This window comes from Anas acuta, chromosome 1 (genome assembly GCF_963932015.1).
Source record: "Anas acuta chromosome 1, bAnaAcu1.1, whole genome shotgun sequence".
NCBI lineage: Eukaryota > Metazoa > Chordata > Aves > Anseriformes > Anatidae > Anas > Anas acuta.
In genome coordinates this window covers 78,997,292-79,018,121 of record NC_088979.1, presented here as the reverse complement: position 1 = coordinate 79,018,121, position 20,830 = coordinate 78,997,292, and the positions used below count along the sequence as shown (strand labels likewise).

The following is a 20,830-nucleotide window of genomic DNA, read 5'->3' as shown; positions in this document are numbered from 1 at the left end:
TAAGTGTGGGAGACAGAGGGATTTGGCCAACGTCTTTTCAGTGGTTTGTGGGGACAGGACAAGGGGCAATGGCCACAAGATGGAGCCCAGGAAGTTCCGCACCATCATGTGAAAGAACTTCTTCACGGTGAGGGTGACGGAGCACTGGGACAGGCTGCCCAGGGAGGTTGTGGAGTCTCCTTCTCTGGAGATACTCAAGGCCTGTCTGGACACCTACCTGGGCAGCCTGCTCTAGGGAACCTGCTTTGGCAGGGAGGTTGGACCCTATGATCTCTTGAGGTCCCTTCCAATCCCTACAGTTCTGTGATTCTGTGAAAAGAGGACTCCCAGAGAACAACCACAGCTTACCACCTTCCTTCCCCTGATGTAATGATTTGATACCACTGTAGATAGTTATTTCCATTGCAGAGTTACCCAAAAACGCTTAATGTGAAGACATGCCAACAAGAAGCATGAAGAAGCTTACAAGCTATTTTATGATGAGATCAGGAGTGAGGCTAGCGAGCAAAGTGGTGGTCCTGGAGGGAGAAGGGTAGCTGTAATTACGACAAGAGAATGTCATAATTAGAGAGACTAAAAGTGATGAAGACCTGAAGGTGCAGGTTTTACAGAAGCTTCTCCCCTTGGATATGAAGGAACATGGAGTCCATCAGAAATTATTTCACAAATCTGATACAGGGTGAACATTTAATTTTCCTAACTGCAGCTTGATTTGCTCTTTTCCTGCCTTTTAATACATTCAGTGTCATCAAATTTAATGGAGATTTTATTAGGTCTTAAATATTATCCCTTAGCACTATAATTATCATCTGTGATTAATCCTCCTTGCCCTAGAAAGCCATGCACATTTTTCAGATGGAACAGTATATATTTCAACGTTCATTTATAATTACAAGAGACATAACTGAAGAGAAGAAACAAAAGGGCATGTCTCTCGCTGCACTTTGTTACTGAGGTATGTTGTATTTTGGATTAATTTATCCTCGCTCTAGACAAACCACTGTAATCCCTCTGTCACTAGTGCAAATTATTTATAGCAGAAGATATATATATATATGTATATATATAAAACGTGAAAATATATTTATATACATATAAAACGTACAAAATTCACCCTTTGGTACAACCAGTGACTGCATCCAACACACATATTAGCACAGTAAGTTCCAAAGCAGTCCAGCACCATTTTCAGCACGTCTTCAAAAGACAGATACGTAAGGGAAAATCACCAGGAGTTAAAAGCCATACACCTCTTGCTACAGGTAATCAGCTGCCACTTTAGCTGTAATGGCACCTGAAGCACACGGGAGCAGAGCGACAGGCATTAAGAGGCAGACAACTGGTACATTTTGCATCTCTGTTTTGTGCTTTCGGGAATTCCCTCTTCAGCAATCGCCTCATAAACAGAATTAAAACCTCGTGCTTTAAAAAGCAACTGGGGAGCCATTAAGCAACAAACTCAGCTCTACCTGTGATATGAAAAACGAAGCCTGCTTTAGAGGCACGTTGAGTGCCTGAGGTGACCACAGGACCACTGCCTGCCACAGGGACATTACCTGCTTGGAGGTAATCCGGCAGCAGCGTGTCGGGCAGCGTCTCGGGCAGCTGGTAACCATTCTTCCTCGCAACCACCAGGTGGAAAGCAGCACAGAACTCGGGGAGTGTCAGCGCCCCGTCGCAGTCCACGTCGCTGAGCTCCCTGCAGGGACGAGAGCCGCACGTTTCCCCAGACACAGAGATGGAGCTTTTTGAGGACGGCTATTTTGATAAAGGACAAGCACCTCTATTATTTCTACTTGATCACAGCTACTACAACTCCCACCCACACGGGAGTGTCTATTTCTGAGTCCCGAGGAAAATGGAGCTAATTTTCTAATACTGATTTGCAGCTTTTCTTTTTTAAGGCGGTGTATTTTTGTTATACATCTTACCATACAATATAATGCTATGTTTATGTTATGACATGAAATACATACCCTGTGGTTCTAAGGACGAAATTAACTTTCCAGTGGTTGAAAGCAGTTTTAGCTAATCCATGCAGGATCTTTAGCCAATTCGAGCAGACAAAGTTAAAAGTGGACTTCGGCAAACGTTTAATTAGCAACATTGACTAGCCTCAAGAATAGAGGTAAATTAATGTTCTTGACATGTTCAAATGTTAGTGTTGAGTGTTTGTTAATTAAATCTGTTGTCTCTTTAATTCCTGCATTCTTCTCAAACAATTAAATTCAGATATTCATACTGAATAATTTGATTTTATAAAATCAACTCCTCTGCCAGAAATAACTATTACATTACTATTATATTAGCACAGTGACTAAAGTACATAAATACATAACTTCCTACTCTTTGAAAGTAATGAGTATTTTTCAAGCTGTTGAGGTTATAATGGCAAAGTCTGAAACATCCCATGTGTTTAACGCAGTGACATGACCTGATAAATTATATCATTACAAAATTATAATCATCTACTAGAAGATAATGCTTTTCTTTGATTATTTTTTTTGCAGAGAACTGCTTATGTCAGCAACACAAATAGAGTGTTTTGTTACATATTGGGTTAATCCATTCTTCGTATATAATCTTTCATTTAAATTCTAATATTCACTTCCCCCAGTATAATGCTTCTTCAGTTGTGTTTTTTTTTTTCATTATTTCATGACTGACAATCCGCTTTGAAAAGATTCCAGACATATTCTTTGACCCCAACAGATGTTTAGGCTCTTGGAAGCTTTTCCTCACATCTATCCTCATAAAAGCATATCTAAAAGTAAAAACTCTATCAGCGTTTTTAATCAACATTTTAAACTGTTTGCTTTTCCTATCTATATGGAAGGATGATGCTGAATTACAAAGCGCCATGTTGTTTATGAAAATGTAGTAGAATTCTTGTCAAATTTTATCATGTACAGTTCCATCTGCAATCATTTCTAAATAAGTTCATTAAAAGTAAGTGTACTGGTTCATTAGAAAAGCACTGATGAATTATGCAGTTGCACTTACTAAAAATTAGGTATTAATTAGGCTTCATCTGACAAAACACAGCCAGAAACATAAAGCCAACAACACAGCTAAAACACTCCAAATGTGCTTTTCCTCCACATCGTTTCATGAAAAATGTCAGTTTGTTGAGCTAATGATGTTGCTTACAACACTCTTAAGAACAGCTCTCGGTTACGTAGCTGTTCAAACCTTCCCCGTCCTGCTGAGTAGGCGAACATCTCTACAGAAAACAAGTGTGTCGGGAAGATCAATGAGCACCCTGCTGCTTGGGCCTGAAAGTGATTCTGGAGATAAGAGCAATAATTACAACTGAAGACACTTTTTAAAATTTAACAAGAACTCTTGAATTAGGTATCTTCTGAAAAACAGGATATACATCCCAAACGCTATTACAGTACTTACCAGATGTGAGAAAGCTCTGGGATGGGCAGCTTTGATTTTGTGAAGAAATTCTTTGCCACGGAACCTGTTGGGAAACTGTGTCTTATCAACTGTTTGAAATTAAATCTCCAATTATTTACATTTGGCCAGGGTTGCTTCACCAGAAGCAGCTGGGTACTTTACGTTCAACAGACACTCAGATTAACTGAGACCTAATAGAGCTGTTGGACCATTTGTCTCTTGGTGAGTAAGTGACTAAGTCAGACAGAGCTGTTGACCTCATTTCCCCATTCCCTCCAAATGGGAAAAATAAATAGAGGACAGCAGCCCTCAGTACAAGTGATTCTAACCAGTACATTACCATGACACCAGTAATGAAATATCAGACACGAATGGCTCTGCTTCACCCAGAAGCCATGTGTGTGGCAGAGTCATGCTTCTCCTAGCTAGAAAATCCACTATTTCACCATCCCATGCACACAGGCTACTGAGGCAGCACAAGTTCCCCGTGTCCTGGAAGCCCTGCCAGTATATAGGCTTATAAAATATATGGTAATATTTTACGTAATGTAAGGTAACACAGACTTCTTGGTCAACACCCCTCTCTCCTTTGTGCATTCAGGTCAGATCGCCCACTGCAGCGCATGAGGAAGGCTCTAACAAGTACGGGTACAAAATTCATCTACTGAGCATATCCTCTCCTACACCAGATGCCAAGACCATGACAAAGCCACACAACAATACAGCTCCAGAATATCCCCTCAGCCTCTGACCAGCAGTAGGCTTGAAATATTCAGTAACTTCTGATGGATTTTCCTATCATGGATTTCTTAAATAACTTCCTAAGCCTGGACAAACTCCTAGCGCTTGTATCACCCTGCAGCAAGGATTTATACAGTTTAATTATTTTAGGATGTTGTGTGAAGCTCGAATTTATCATTCATAAAAAGTAATTCTGGATGTGCAAGGACTGCCTGAGAGTCCCACACAATATAAAGGCAAATGCAAAGCTCCCTGAAAGGTTGTACGTGAATATACACACACAGTCACAGACCTATATAGGTGTGTAAAGAAATAGTGTTGTTGAACAATTATTTCCTCTCTCAAGCAAATTGTACAAAAGAGACTTAACTGAGGTAAAGAACTGCTAAAGCACTGATTTATGTCAACACTAGGTATTTCTTTAAACCTTTGGCTACATCTGAGCCTCTTGAATCCCAGATGCTGCTGAAGAGCAGCAATATGTAGGAGGACTTGGTAAAATTTAAACTCTGCAACTTCTTCTATTCCAGACTGTCAGTACCTGTGGGGATGCCTCTCCCAGGCAGCCTGATCCTCCCATTCACGATGAAAATGCAATCTCAGTACACTCTTACAACACTTTCACCATGTATACGCTCTCCAGCATTTGCTTTTAACCACCTGGAGGTCAAAATCTCAGTCCCCCAAAGCCATAAACACTCAGGTTTAACCACCCAGGAGAGTTAAACACGTGCTTAACTTTCATTACACGGATGCTGCCACTTTTCTGTTGGGAAAGTAAGCCTAAGACTAGGGCTTTTTCAGCTCAATACACACTGCAGGTTTGATCTACGAATACAGTCCCTTAGAATAAGAGTCCATTTTAATTTTTTACTGAACCCCAACACTTCTCCTTACAAGTAAGCATTTTCCCAAAACCAGGACCAGGTCAGTGTTGCCTCAAGTCTGAGCAGTGCTCGTCATCTCAGCAGTTTCAAATCATGCACTGGAAATAGATAACCACTTTGTTTTAGTGTGAAGTCACAATTTTTCATGTCATTTTCCCCTAAGCTCTGCAGTCAGCTTAACCAAGGGCAAAAACCTGATCCTCATTATTACTGCTGCCTTTTTTTTTTTTTTTTTTTTTTTAACTGCCAACAATTACACCTGTGTAAGAGGACAACAGGACTGCAGATGTGTAACAAAAAGCAGCATTGGGATTTCTGAGCATGATGCACAAGGGAGAGGAAAAAAACACCTTGGCCTGATTCTCAGATGGCAGAGTAAACCTGCAGGGACTGACATGAAAATGAAAAAGATCTGCAATATTAAAGTGTATCTGCAAAATTGATGCATTTTCAAATGGTCAGCTTTTAAAACAGAACCACTTCTGAAAGAATTAATGCTCATATTTAGGAAAAAAAACATAATGCCCAAAGAATTGGTTTGTTCTTTCAGTTGCTTGCCTTTGAAAATAAAACACAATCAACTCATTCACAAATACACTCTGGGGAAAAGAAAATAATTAAGTTATCTACTTAATACTTCATGTCTCTCAGCCTGGCTCCTCTAGTTGACACAGACATTTCTGGTAAAACTTACCTGAAATAAAGGAGTTCAGGTCAGGCTGCAGGGACCTGAACTGGTTGACATAGTAGTCTCGCTGCTCCTCAGTTATCCTCCAAGGGTCATCTGAGTAATGGGCACTGCTGTCTGGCTGCTCCCGCTCCACTGAAAGAGACTGAGAGGAGGGTCACTGGCACCAGCCAGAAGGGCCAGACTGGGCTCTGGAAACCTCAGTGGACCAGATTCATGCTGTTCTGGTAGCAGACATTTTAGAAAGATGAGAAGCAGAAACGGCCATGTGATTACTGTCTCTTTACTTTTAATACTGACCTAGCAATATATATACCTAAAATGGGACTAATAAAGGACCTACAGCTATATATATGCAGCACAGTCCATGACATATTTAGATCTGCTAGGAAACTACATATTTAGCCTTAGAGAGATGCTGTAACTATGGAGCTAGACTGCTTCTGGATCCATAGCTCACCCAGGTAACTCAGCACGCATTTTGCTTAAACAGACTTGCAAGTCCCAAGGGATCTCCTTGACTTTCTGTTGTTCCCCACGTTTTCAGTAGAAAAAAAAAAAAAAAAAAAAAAAAAAGCTGAAGTTTGGGAAAAAGAATATTCTAGAGGAGGACATTTTATCAATTTATTTATACGCTTTTCTGATTGACTCACTTAAGGTAGGTCGCCATTTTTGTTAGGTTGGTGGTGGTGCCTAGAAGAGGTCTGCCAATATAACTAGTGTCTTTGTCAAATTGCAATAACTTGGTGTTTAAGATGCTTTAGGCCTGGACAACAGCACTCTTAAAGAGGGAGGGGGCAAGAATGAACAATAACTAGGCTCTAACCAACTCCAAAACCCTTTCTCTGACATCCATCTCTCAATTTCTTAAGAATCAAAGCAAAACACCAGTTCTGAAATACATCAAAAGATCCCTGAAACAGGCAACATCATAAAGTTGTAAATTAATTTTCATTTCAAAGCACTGAATGAATGCACTCAATTTCATTTCAAGTTAGCACAAATTACGTGACATTATCTGTAGAACCTTTCCTGAGCTTCAGGTGACATTTTAATATGGGTGTGGATTGCTGCATGTAACAGAAGAAGTACAGAGCCCCTGCCCTGAGTCATATTTATTTAGGAAAAGCTCTCCCTTAGGAGAGCTCTGACCCCCCTTAGGGCAAACTACCTGTTTGCATAATAAATACACAGCAGGCACAGTGGAACATTAGAAAGATATGCTTTTCCAGTCAGCAGGAGAACATAGGACTCATATCATAAAAGCATACAAATGGCCAGAGATTTGTTTATTCTGTTTGAGATGCCATCTTATAAACTGGGGTAAAAACGGTAATACAGAGAATATTAGAACATAAATTTTGTGTATGTGTTACAGATGACATTCTAAATCAAGCAGGAACCTCAGTGAAACCTCATATATTTCAAATGAAAATGTTTTACTTTTGCTAGAATAACCTCAACATTTTTTTTTAAAACTTTTGAACTAAAGATTCTCAGTCCAGTCTTCCTATCTGTGCCATTTGCTGCTTCTCATGTTACTTAGCTTCAGCAATGTAATTATACTATTCATTTTAATTTCTTCTTCCTATCTTTGATTTTTTATTTTTCATATACTAAAAGGCACACTTCAGTTTCTTGTCTAAAAATACCATGGAGAATTCTTTTGCTTTTTTTGATTTTTTTTTTGTTTTCATTTATCTGTAATTTTAGAAGTAACATTGCTGAAGGAAAAAACACATGCAATTCATTACCCGACCAAGAGTTGAACATGCGTGTGCAGGTTTGGCTCCATAATTCCCTGATGACGATCCATCTTGCTGGTGAGTAGAGTGTCTGACTTCATAAGGAGCTATAGACATTTAAAATAAGTAAATAAATGAGAAAATAATCCAAAAGGTTCTACTAGCCTAAAGCAAAAAGTTAAATACTGCAAGGTCAAGCAACAGTGACCCCACATTATCATAGTATCAAAGTAGATTTTGTCTTCAACAACAAAATTCCAGCCACACACTTGTCTTTCCTGTTACATCGTTCTTCCTCAGACATTACTGATAGGAATTGTCATTGCATATTACTAGATAACAGAAAGCATAGCTACTTCCACATTGCAAACAATCTATATAACCTGCTTATATCTTTATATATTTTACGTACTTACAGCCTTATATAGCAAAAGGCATTACAAGAAGCAAGAAATAGTAAACTGAGATGTAAAAACACATGCTTTGACAACACTATCTAACAGTGAAATCACACATCTTCTATATATTAATCTTCCATATATTCCTCTCCTCCTCCCTAATGTCTGTTGAAAATCAAAAAATATGACTCACCACTTCACATTTTTTGGAGTAAAGTTAGTAAAGAAAATTACTCCTTTTGCTAAGTCGCTTGCATTCTACAGCAGTAAATATAGTAAGCAGTGACATAAGGGCACATTTAAGAACAATGTTTTAGAAACAGGTCAAGTATGCAAACACAAAGGCAACTCACTTGCAAAATTTTACAGAGTGAAAACTTCTGCTGCCAGCACATTTAAAATGTGCCACAACAAAGACAGTCTGCGTTAGATAGACAGTACTTAAAGGAATCTTGATGAGAAGACTTGGCATTTTTGAGCTCAGGAAGACCTTAAAAATTACATCCTGAAACCCCTCGCTTTCCTAAGTGGTCTTATCCTGGTCCCTATTTTTATTCCTGTACAAGTTCTAATTTCAGAAGAAAAAAAAAAACACAGGAAGGAAGTTGGAAAATATACAGAAGCACTTCAAGAGGAGATCTAAGTGCAAGGTCATACTGCTATGTGTTTGCTAGCAAGACAAACATAAAAACTAACAAGAAAAAAAGTAAACTCCACTGGTGTATAGCCACAGTTGCAGTGCAAAAGGCTGACCTTAGAGACACTTTGTCCCAGTTTCAGAATCATGCTTTCAGTACAAAGTAAGTCTAGCAAGATCAGTTCTGTGAAGTTATCACCTCAGACACATATGCAAGTGCTGTTGTTTTCAAGCCTAGCCTTTTGCATACTCATCAGGAAACTGGAAGGTTCTTAATCTTAAAGGCCAGAAGGAATCAGCAGGTCATCTAGCCTGGCACTTGGTACAGCACAGGTCATAACATGTTATTCAGTTACTTCCACTGAGAAGACATTTGGCTGAAGTATTTCTTCTGGAAAGGCACTAGGGGCTGAGCTGAAAAATTCTATGCCCTTATTTTAATTTCCAGTGATTCCTGGGAAGTAAGAGTAGTGTTCTACACCTCCAAGATTTTATCACCTCAAGCAGCTGCATGATTAATTTCAGAAGAAGTTGATACCTGAGCTGGAGACTGCTGTCTACGCACTACACGGCTGCCAATTCCACGAGAAACTTCACTGAAGTTACTACTGCATGCAAATTCAGAGACACCTTATCCCTACACTCTCAAAAAAAAGCAAGTCACTGACAGAGCCTGAAAAAAATCCCAGAAAAGAGTAAAGCACACCACAGGTAAACATGGGCAGCTGTTCCCAATGGCATCCTCACTCCTAGTGCACTGGTCTTCAGGGTACATGCTGTCTGCTGCAGGTCTTATTCACTAGAGCAGAACATGTGTCGTACAAGAAGACAATCTCACTAATATTGCTTTTTTCAGAAATCAGCCATCACTCAACTGTGTTAAGAGTGGGATGGGAAAAAAACCCTCAAGCTCCTCAAGCCTTTGTAAGCACTGGCTTCTGTCCCACTACCCTCTGACTAAAACCAGAACATTTTGCCACCTACTCTAAAGGCAGTAAGATCAAGGACACAGCATCATTGTAGTGCCTTATTTTTATCTGTTTTGTCCGTGTTACACTGTGGGACTGTTTTTACATTCATGTCCTATTGTTATTTCCGTTATGAAAGTGGAGAGCTTATCATCCTTTCCTGCAAAGGAAGGTTCATTGTCAATTCAAATACTAGTAGAGCAGCTACTGAAATCAGGAGTGGGTTTTTCTTCCCCTCTAACTATACCAAAAGCACCATACGCTCTGAAAATACCCACAAACGCTCAATCATCGAGATACATTGCACGTAACCTTGTCAGAGACTGGGTATTAGCATTTATCTGTGAGCAGTGACACATAAATCTAACTAATTTACCAGAAAGCAAACAGAAAGACAGGAGTGAACAGTCAAAGAAAAACTTTTAGGCAAAATAAAATGACATGATTGGATCATTTTCCAAAACTCGGATATAATTAAATTTTAGAAACACTAGGCTGATTGCTAGTTTCATTTGAAATTTTGATGCTTCTATGAAAAAAATAAATAATAATAATAATTGAATACAGTGTGCACATTCCAACTTTTACCCTACCTCCATGCTGCTGCTCCAGCCCACTTCTTGATTTACTGTATCCATAAGTCACGGGTATTCTCTGGTAAGTAGACGGAGAAGCAGGAGGTGAACAGATTGGAGACATCGGTGGAGACTTGGGTTCCTGTTCCAAAAACACATCAACGCAGAAAGGAACTCAGAGATGACAACAAAACAGCCAAGTAATTCTGCACCACAATCCAAGCAAATGCAACACGATGGACAAAGAAGAGGAAAACACTGCGATTCCCTCAGGCTCTCTATATCCAAGAAAATTCTCATTAAAAAAAAAAACAAAAGAGGGTAAAGACAGAATTTGGTATTGAGTCTTCTAGGGATAAAGTGTGACAACGGCATAGCAAAGCTTTACAACAAACAGCTTAAGATATCCCACTTCCAAATATGCCTGAAGGAGTGAGTGCAGAAGGCTTAATGTGAGTGGGTATCTTTGGATTTACATAACACGTTTACTCAGTGTGAAGGCATTATTTCTGAGAGAGCATTCTTTGTACTAAAACACGTACCAAGAATTTAAAATAAACCTCTGAATTGATATTTTAAGCACCTGGTGGATTTGTAGGCGTTACTGGCTATCTATCCTAGAGCGCTCACTCTCTCTTGATTTTACAGAAAGTGTTTAAGGGGATGCGATCCTGAAGCAATTTACTGTACGAAAGGAAAACGCAACACAACAAAGGTAACCCAGATGGAGCCAGAGGTCTGAGGGCAGTGCTCTGCTTCAGTGTCAATGCACACAGGCAGGAGACGTACACACTCCTCTTCCTCATCCTGCTATACCAGCTGTGCGTCTTGCAGCAGCTCGTTGCTGCTGGTTAACCTCCAGCTGGGAATGCCATCACCCAGGCTGACACAGCGCTGTCATGCTGTGCCACATGTGTGTGTGAACAGTGCAAGGAGGTGACATGTCTGCCATGGGGCAACCATGGTATGATCCCAAGCATTACCCTAAGAGAAGGCATTATGCCTTGGGAAAATTGTGCAAATACTGCTTGCTCTGCGAATTTGCATGTCTCTGAACGAGCACTCTCAACTCTCCCAAATGCAAGAAACACAAACCTCCCTTGGCCAGCCTTGTTACGCTAGCAGTTGAGAGCATGAGAAGCTGGAACGGTGTTTCACTGAGGACAAGATAAAGAGGTTTCTTCTGGACTACCCCTGGGGGAGATTAGTAAGGAGGGAAGCACGGTGGCCTTATCCCACCCAGAAACAGTGGCTCACAACCAGCTCTCCCCCTTTCAGCACCTCTTCTCCAGATTAGTGTTTCTGGAGCGACAAAGGATCACGCTTGCCATGAGAAATCGCTCACTTTCCTGCTTATTCCCCCTTGAGCAGACAGATTTCTTTCTGTCCCCCCTCCCCTTGGACTCTCCAAGAAATAGCACTGCACTAGGGAGGTCTACAACGCTGCAAGAACTTACACAGAAGACTACAGGGCTGAGTTTTAAACATGCTCATATAAATAAATTCCCTTCAGGGATGTGACTGGTGTTAGAGATCTTCAAAATAAGAGCACAGTCCCGATGGGGATTATTTTTCACCTAAGGAGCTCATCTTCAGCACTGTGCTGAAAAACTGTGTAAGTTCACATGAGTGTCATCACTTCCAGGGCCGGACCCAGAAGGAGAAAGCACAATGACAGCAATGAAAGCACTGGCCTGAAGGAGACGGACCCGTTACCTGTTTGTCCCCTTCATCTGTTCTCTTGTAGGAGTTTTTTTCCAGAGTTGCGTGTGGAACCTGAAACTTAACTCCATGGAGCTCTGCTGGAGTCCCATAGCGTACGTCACTGTCATTTTTCAGCGCCACGAACCGCGGCAGAGGCAGTTCTTCATTGAAAAAGAGAGAAATTCAGTTGGGACTTCAGAACATTAACAGTCTTTGAAGCAGCACCGTGCTGTGAAACCAGTGAGAAGTTCGTCTCTGAAAGAGCACTATTTATATTTTGTTACATTTATAAGTGTGGAACTCCTGTAATTATTTTAGGTCTTATTATTTTAGGTCTTAATAAAGATGTGAATGTTACAGAAAGCCACATTTGCTAGCCTTACAGATTATCTCTTAATGCACAGAGAAAGAAATAAGCCTTATGCACATTATTAAAGCAAGCAGCAAACTCACTTCCTGCCTTGAAAACATTGTCTGTAGTAAAAAGAAGGGTTTCTCATAGAAACTGTGGGACTGATTAATTCATTAGGTCAGGGTGACAGTATTCTCAGTGCTGCCATCATACAAGGAGCAGGTTTTAAAGGTAGGGCTCAGAGAGCCCCCTCTCAGGGACTGGTGAGACGGCTCCGCCAAAAGGTCCCATTTTGCTTCTCCTTTGCAGAGCAGAAGAGTGACACTTTTAAGCAAATGTATCTTTAGGATAATTTTCAATTAGTTTGAGGGAATATTCACTATAAATCATTATTTCTTTTGTACATAGTCACCACCAAAGATCAATAATGATAGAATTAACAGAGCGTAGCCTTCAAAATCGAGCCACGCATCACCTCTGTAATCATTTACACCTACAACTGCTACCAGGAAGAAAATGAAATCAATTTAGGTTTGCTGCACGCTACTCATCCCACTCTGAAAGCACCAATATATTTCAAGGGAAGATGTAATTAGCACTGGAAGTGTTTCAGGCCGAGTAAGTAAGCAGGATACCAATACAAGGACCCTTGTTTGCTCAGACTGGTGGATGATGTGCAACTGCTGTACTTGTGAAACGCGCACAGTAAATCTCACTTCAGTTCAGGTTTCTAATTTAGCTTGATTTTTCTCAGACTAACAGTGGCATCCTTAGAAAGATGCGCAATGCAAGACATCGCAGACAAGCCATCTGCAAGGAAAACAGACGGACAAACCCTGATGCGGTCTAAGCCCTGGTCCCATCATGCCAGGATCTGACCCTTCTGCCTCACCAGCAGCTGGGGCGAGGGGCTTGGCACAAAAGGGTCTGTGGGTGCTTTCACCTGGGAAGGGGCAGACCTGGAAACTTTGCAACTCGTTGCCCTCAGCAGAGGCAGCTGAGCTGAAGCTGTGCCAGCAGTGCTGCCCTGATTGTGAGGCTTTTTCTTTCTGTACATTTAATAACATTGTCGTTCTTTGTGGAAAACAAAGCTGCTTTAAATTACACCTACCATACATTTCCCTATCTAACGACAGGGAGCATTATTTTAGCACGGCTCCCAAAGCACCCCTCCACCCCTGCAGCTATCAGCCCCCGCTGCAGACAGCCATCAAGATCAGGGGCTGAAGGTGACAGGGAAATGCAGCCACAGCACCGACCAGCTGCCACCTGGCAATGCCTTTAGAGAGGGGCTGTAGGAGTTGGACTCGATGATCCTTGTGGGTCCCTTCCAACTCGGGATATTCTATGATTTCTGATGCTAATCTCAGCTCTGCCACACGTCATTCAGTGCAGTTTTCTACCAGTCGCTTCCAGAAAGTAACGCTGCCTTCTGCCTTCCTCTGTTCCACAAAATACAATGCTTTCACAGACGAGCTAGAAGGAAAGTTTACCAGCACACAGAGCTTGCAAGCATTAAAGAAAGCAAAAAAACAAGTGCAAAGTGCTGCAGGCAAAATTTACTGCTTACCATTCTTAATGCTCTCAATCCGTACTGGGAACCCCGACTGTGCCGCCGCAATTAACTTCAAAGCAATGTAAAATTGAGCAGGACCAAAATAACCCACGCGCTTGGCTCCACAAACTTCCGTAATCTAGGAGAGAAAAGACGCATTGCTGGTAAAACGCATTTCACTTTTTCAGGGAACGCAAGCAGCTCTGTGCAAACAAGCAAAGCAAAAAGTCCTCACAAAGGCAGAACGCGTGTTGTATTTACAGTCAGCTCGTAGAAGTGTTTGTTCCAATTCGGGATGTTGCTGTTTGATCACAGTCCCCTTAGAACATCAGAGAGAAGTTGTTATTTATTACCATTTTTAGGAGCAGTGCTACCCTAAAATGATTCGTGTGCTTTCACACGAGGTATGATTCCAACAGCAGGTGAAAGGATGGCTTGTCACATACACTGTCCAGTCAAACGTTTTCACTGCAGAAGCTATGGCACTCGTAGAAAATCCTACTTAGAGTTAGTCCTTCCAACAGCTCAGACTGCTGTCACCAGAACATAAATGCAACACAGGCAATTCCCCCTCCCGTTGCTTCAGTGGAACACGCTTTGGGGAAAATTAACTCTTGGTGCCGAAGCTCTGTTACCACACATCCCTGACCAGGCTTCGGCCACCTCCTCCACGAAGCACACAGCTCCACTTTTACACACTCAGACACCAGCTACACGAGCAGCAGCTGCTGGCAGGCTTGCAGCACAGGCCCTATTCCCCACCACACTGAGGTGATCACAGGCCGGCTTCATCAGGCCCTGCAGCTGGACCAAGCCCCACACGCTGCCCTCAGACACAGAGGGAAGCCCCAAGTTGTTTTGCTGTGAACGAGCGTGGATCAGCAATGCCTCCCAGCTGGGGGGGGAAATGGCAATTCTTAATAATCTAAGAAAATTATCTTCAAGCAAAGGTATCTCTGGATGTGGCTTCTGCTGGATGAGCTCTGGTTTTGTTCTCTTCCTGAGAGTTTCTGAGATGCACGGCTCCATTCCTCGATCACGAGATGCATCAAGCAGCTTGCTTTTCTCTGACTGCTTGAAGAAAAGGGAGGTTGGTTCTCTGGACGAGTACAGCTTCAGTAAACCAGCAGAATGTGCCATTCCTTTTCCTCTATGCATTTTTTTTCCCTGAAGCCACCCTGATTATTTTTTTTTTTTTTTTAATTTTCTCCCTGTAGCTGGCCTTACTGCTTATTTTACATCCAGGTGGGAGCCAGGGTCCTGCAGCAGGACCCAAACCCATGCCATCAGCTTGCCATGAGTTACCGGGGCACTCTTACCAGCAAGAGGCAATGCTGAGCAGCAAGTGGGGCTTCAGCCGCGGGATCAGCATTGCTGGGAGCCACCCAAAACGAAGCTAAGAGTCACTTCTGCACCCGTGTTTCTGTACCTTGAAATATTAAGGATGTTGTAAATGATCTGCTCCCCTCCTGATACAGAAACAGAGGCATTTTGTTCTGATAAAGCAGACTTAAAAAGAAAAAAAATAATAATTATTTTTATCAAGGGTACACCATCTTTCAAAACTACCATGCTTTTTCAAACTCTCTGCCTGGAACCGCCTCTTTGTATAATTTCCATCTTCAGTAGTAACAGAAGAAAAATGTTTTGTAGGCACAACCTCCTCCGTGTTAGTTCTGCAACTAAGCCCTGATCTCTCGCTAATGGCCCGGAGCAACAGATGGAAGCTGCCACAGTAGCCCCATTTATGACACAAGTAATTGCAGCTATTCACATAGATTAATTGTAGGTACAGGCATTTGTTCTTATTAGTGTCCCCGTGCAGCTAAGGCAGAGGGATGCTTGCTCCCTTCCAGCCAGCAGCTCACACCACCTAAACGAGGATCCTGCTTAGGGCTGCGGGCTGGAGCAGCCTCTCTCTGCAGCAGCAGCAGAGGTAGGTGGCAGATTAGCCTTCACCCAAAATTAAATCCTCAGAATATGCTGCTCACATTCCCATAGCAGCTTAAAGTGAATACTGTCTTTTTTATTTCCCGATTTTACCTTTAGCAGGGTCAGTGCACGTAGTCTCTTGCTGGGCAGATTACATTTAGTGATATTCCTGAAGTTAAGCTAGTTTGTGCCAAGTGCTATTAGGACTCTCCAACATCCATCTGAATTAAAATCACCGTATATGACAATGCAAGATGGCATTTTTTTCAGACTAGACTCTCTCCAAAACTAAACAGAGTACTTTGGAACTAAGATATATGAAAATATCCCCTGTAAGACAGGGAAACATCAGGACTGCTTTCCTTCAAATGATACTTAAAAACAAATTCTTTTTATCCTCTCCTGTTGTCAGTTTAGGTTATGTTGTTTTCAGTGAGAGGGCAAGGAAAGAACTGGGATTTTCTATTCACAGACTGCCAAACAGACACAGATGTAAAACAAAATAAACTGCACACCTCGATACCGCACGGGATCTTAATACAGAACTATCAACAGTCACTTTTCATTGCCTTTTTTTTTAGATTCTTCAGCAGAAAACTGCAATCCCCCAGTGACAGCTGAATGTGGAAGAAAAGTTTAATGCAGAACATGTTGGAAATGCTTTTTCGTGGTGGTAGGTTACCGCTGTGTCTTGCCAAATCTAACCTCAGGGTGATAAACAGAATTAGTCAAAGACTCATCTATTAAATGTTATTTTTTGAGGCAAGAGCATGATGCTGAGTGGACCAGAACTGAGTTTAAATTTCTGCAAGGTGCAACTGCTTAAATGGAACAAATTCACGGGTCACTTGCCAATTGAGAAAAAAAGCTCATTTCACACAGCACGCGAAAACATTTCTCGGAGAAGGATGGAGAGCCACAGTACCTAACCTTGTGCTCATTCTAAGTCAGTCCTGGAACAACGCCTGTATATTCAATGGCATTTTAGCAAAAAGCCTTAAAACACATGTTCTCTACAAGAATCACACCACCTTCCCTATCACGCAACCGTGAATGATGGGGAGAAAGATCGAGATCTATACACCTGCACGCCCTTCTGATGGGCCAAAAGTTCTTCTACAGTTGTAAAAATAAATAACATTTCTTCTGTCTTCTCTTTAAAATAACAATAAATAAAAAAAAGAAATCTGACTTATCAACATTAAAATTTAAGACACAGCTATTGAGCTGTTTGGAAGAGTGGCTGTTTTAAATTACTGTTCTCCATGTGAACTCCTATTAGGAAGGCTTTACATCTTGAAACGCTGGAACAAAAAGCAGATTTTTGTATTTACTATCCACTCACTGCTCTGCTCTATCGGCTGACAGCGAGTGTTATTTTTGTAATTGCTCCTTGAAGACATCCCACGTGAAGCTGCTTTTCCCAGCACAATCTGACATTGTTCCAGCCCTCCCCGGTTCTCTCCAAACAAGTTTCCACCGCAGCCTCCAAGAGCGCTGACCTCTCAAACACCCTGGGCAGGACTAATTCAGATTTCAAGAGCTAAACTTCAGGAACCGAGCCTAGAACTGAAGTTTGTTTGCTGTACATAGGGAAAGAGGTACAATCAGCAACAGCTATTCAGCAACCCTAGAGCAGGTGGGCAGGCTGAAGTGGTCATCCTCCAGCTTCAAGGGAAAGTTTTTCACCTGTAAGCATAGGTAAAGCTGGGATTTTTGCTTTTTTACTTCATCATTAACAAGGCTATGTTGTCCTCTGTATCTCGCTGGCATCCAGTTTTTGTCTGTTCTGCTTCCTTGTCACAATCTGCCGTGGTCACTGCCTGTCATTTGTGGGTAAACCCAGCCCAGGAAGGTGAAAGCCCCTGTGAGTGCTGTGATGCTCTGAGAGGAACGTGTATAAGCTGAACGAATGTCCTCTGAAAGAAAAAGAAAATAAGCAACCACTTTGCCTACAAGATGACCAGCTGTGCTGACGCAGCTCCAGGCTCAGCCCTCTACGCCAGCCACCCCGTGATAACTTTTACAAAGACAAATATTTGCAGCAGTTTCTTATCAACAGCTTATCTCAAAACCATATCATGCCTCTGACCCACTTCGCTCTTTTTTTTGTTGTTGTTGTTTAATTTTCTGTTTACAGATTTTGATCTGCTGGTCGTGGACAAGTTTTGCTGCATTCTTAAACAGGTAATTCTTTCTGAATGGATCATTGTTCAAATACCTGTACCACTGCCTGGAGCCCACAGCTACGTGTCTCTTATTTATCTAAAGCGACGTAAGGAACAACACATTGTGGACACAGGAGGTCTGCTGCCCAGGAAGGCAGCAGGAACGTGCTGGAGCAGCTTCCAGCCACCCGGAGGAAGGGGCTCTGCTGCGGACTGGGGGGTTGTTAGCCTTGCTCTTCTGCCTCCACAGTATTTCTGTAACCATACATTTACTCCGCCGTCTTGTCTTTTAAAAATTGATGCTTTAGCTGGTTTAGACTCTTTTAAACAGCACCTGAGAAGCTCACTAAGATTTGTCTATGTTGAGCAAACAGGGTTCTGGCACCTAAAATGAAAGGAAATGGAAATGGCTTACTTTATGACACACAAGGTAACACATACATAGAGCACTTTTGAAGACCTAGCTACAAAATCTGACTGTTTAAGCTGTGTGTGGCCCCAGTTTAAAATTACAGTGTCCTTTAAGCCGAAGTTGTAAGGCAAGCTACTGTAGCTTAGCCACCGCAGTTACCGCAGCTGTAAAAGCAGCAGGAAGCAACCACATCTGCTGCATAAAACGTGCCGACAGCCTCACCAGAGCTTCCCCAGACCCCCCCATGCTGGCAGGAGGCAGAATCACACACGTCTGTACACTCAAGTGCTCCACGCACCGCCCCACCTGGGCGCTTCTGCAGGGTCAGCTCTTCCCTCAGGATGGGCAAAGCACTTGCCAGGCAGCCCCAGGCAGAGCATTTGGTGCCGACCCCAAGAACTGCAAAGTTTATGGTGCAGGGCACGTTTGTGCACACACGCACATGCACTCAGGGACTGAATCACGTGTGAACACTAAAAACGTTTTCAAATTACTCCAAGTCTTATGTTAACTTGGTCAAAGCAAGGGTCTAGGGAATCCCCTATCCTGTATCATCAGCTGCAGACACCTGGTGAAACTGAAACACACAAATCTCACAGTTCTTCTCTTCACAGAGCAGGAGTGGCAATGCCAGCACACTGCAAGTTACAGAAAGTATTGATCTGAGCTGTGCAGCTACTGGGACGTGTGAGTCAGCATTGTTAATCAAAAGACTTCAGCATCGGCTAGAAAAACTGCCCGGGAATAAAAGCTGCTGATGCAGCCTAACACTTACAAGCACAGATCTGCACCTGAAGGAAATCCAGTCTCCTCTGCTCAACCTTTGGTATTTAATGCACAAACGGTAATGAATCTTGTTGCTTTATCTGTGTGTGATGTGGAAAAAGGAAACACTTTCATCTGATGTCACTCTTACCGGGAAGTTTAAGAATCACCATTCCCGAGAAATCTGGATGCCACATAAACAAAATTCTTTTCACAATAGCAGAATAAGGTCAGAGGCTGCTATGCTTATTGGCTGATACTTCATTCTGTCTTCTCTTTGAAAGGAAAATCTACCATCATCCTCACTAAACACATGCCTTTAGGAGCGTGTAGAAAGCCTGCAGGGGTAAAAGAGATGAAGCAAATACTTTTCAAAACTTGCTTGCATTTTTCGTCCTCCCATTTGGCAAATGAATACTGTATCTGAGAATTCATCCATTTAGAAGTGTTCAAGCTGTGCTTTATATTCACTAGCTTGTATCAAATTCATACACGCATCGATCCAGGTCAATAAACACAGCTTGTGCCAATAAATTTGTATAGGATATGTGAAATTTTAATAATGCTTATTACTCCGGAACGCAAAAATAAAGAGCCTGAAAACTGGTTACCGTGGATTTAAGAACTCATCATAAGCATACCAAAAAGCAGTATGGATTTTTGTAAAAGTATGATTCCACTTACTCACTGAACTGTTTCACGTTTTTTGTAGGCAATCGTTCCTAAGCATTTGGCTATGGAAATGCACATATTCATCAAGCCACTCCCTGAGATGCTGTACACATAGCCTTACTAAAATCACTATTAAATCCCCAAATCCCCTGGAAATCTGCAGAGTATGCAGAATTTGGTTACAGATGCTTTATCTGCTTTTCAAATCTTACTGCGGAAACAAGGGAATAAGGGCAACATCCCAAGCACGATGACAAGTAGAGAGCTGTCACACCGCCCCATCCACACAAGTAGATTGCAGGAAGCTTCCAGAGAGCTTATCCGAATTTCTTCTGATACAAGGCACTGCCAGGAATGTTTCATTCTCCTGGATGTGAGACATGAGTTTCATGGATCCCATCCTGCAGATGTTTAATAACATACACTGTATACGTTATAAATAAGGCACTAGTCACTCCAAGGACTTCTGTTCATTTTCCTGCTCACCTCTTCTCTTCCAAAAACTTATCTACAGAAATAACCCCGAGAAAGCTCAGGACACGAGAGAGGGGAGCCCAGACCCTCCAACTCTTGCTCACTCAGCCGAGACGTGATGCTAATAACCCCTGTACCCATGCGCAATAAAATGCACCAGGGGAACTTGACGTAGACTTAACTATCCACACGGGACCTGGGCCAGCACTGGCCCAACTGAACTACACATCAGTTTGTAAAACTTTCGTTTTCTGGAGGCTGACCCAAAAATCGTATACCATTCTTACTAGTAGTGAGAGTGAATGGAGAGTTGCACTTGAGCTCAGGTAGAATTGCCACATTTTGCAACGGAGCTGCACTGGTGATCTTTTTGGAATGAAAAAACAGGACAATCACATGCACGTTAAAGGACATTATTTTTTATCAAGGACACATTTTAAGTACAGGTAGCACTTCCTTGAATTTTTGTAATTTTTGACCATTTCACCAACCAAGTTGTTAGTATTTCAAAGATAATTTTGCATAATCATCATTTTCATTAGCACATGTTCATCATGAGAGTACATTTTCACTGATCTAAAATATAGCAATCATTGAAAACTTGAATTCATTATCTAGAATGGCAATTATTATGAACTCCAATGTATTTCAATATGGCTAAAAAAAAAAACAAACTCAGAAACACTCTATATATGTACACAACTGAAACTGAATTTAATTTGAAGCATCGTCTTAACAATCCCACACTAATA

General features: G+C 41.8%; 1 protein-coding gene across 5 annotated transcripts in view; it reads right to left on the bottom strand.

Annotated features, from left to right (window-relative positions):
- The window catches only part of REPS2 (RALBP1 associated Eps domain containing 2), a 117,210-nt gene that overhangs the window by 72,555 nt on the left and 23,825 nt on the right, over nucleotides 1-20,830 (bottom strand). For all 5 annotated transcript variants that reach the window (XR_011097073.1, XR_011097072.1, XM_068683729.1 and 2 more), the window contains exons 2-8: nucleotides 13,671-13,794; nucleotides 11,761-11,909; nucleotides 10,063-10,186; nucleotides 7,476-7,573; nucleotides 5,728-5,866; nucleotides 3,406-3,469; nucleotides 1,557-1,699 (exon numbers count right to left, since the gene is read on the bottom strand). Coding sequence is in view for 3 of the 5 variants with exons in the window: in XM_068683729.1 (XP_068539830.1) it covers nucleotides 1,557-1,699; nucleotides 3,406-3,469; nucleotides 5,728-5,866; nucleotides 7,476-7,573; nucleotides 10,063-10,186; nucleotides 11,761-11,909; nucleotides 13,671-13,794 (841 nt within the window). In the remaining 2 variants the exon portion in view is untranslated. The remainder of the gene's footprint in view (nucleotides 1-1,556; nucleotides 1,700-3,405; nucleotides 3,470-5,727; nucleotides 5,867-7,475; nucleotides 7,574-10,062; nucleotides 10,187-11,760; nucleotides 11,910-13,670; nucleotides 13,795-20,830) is intronic.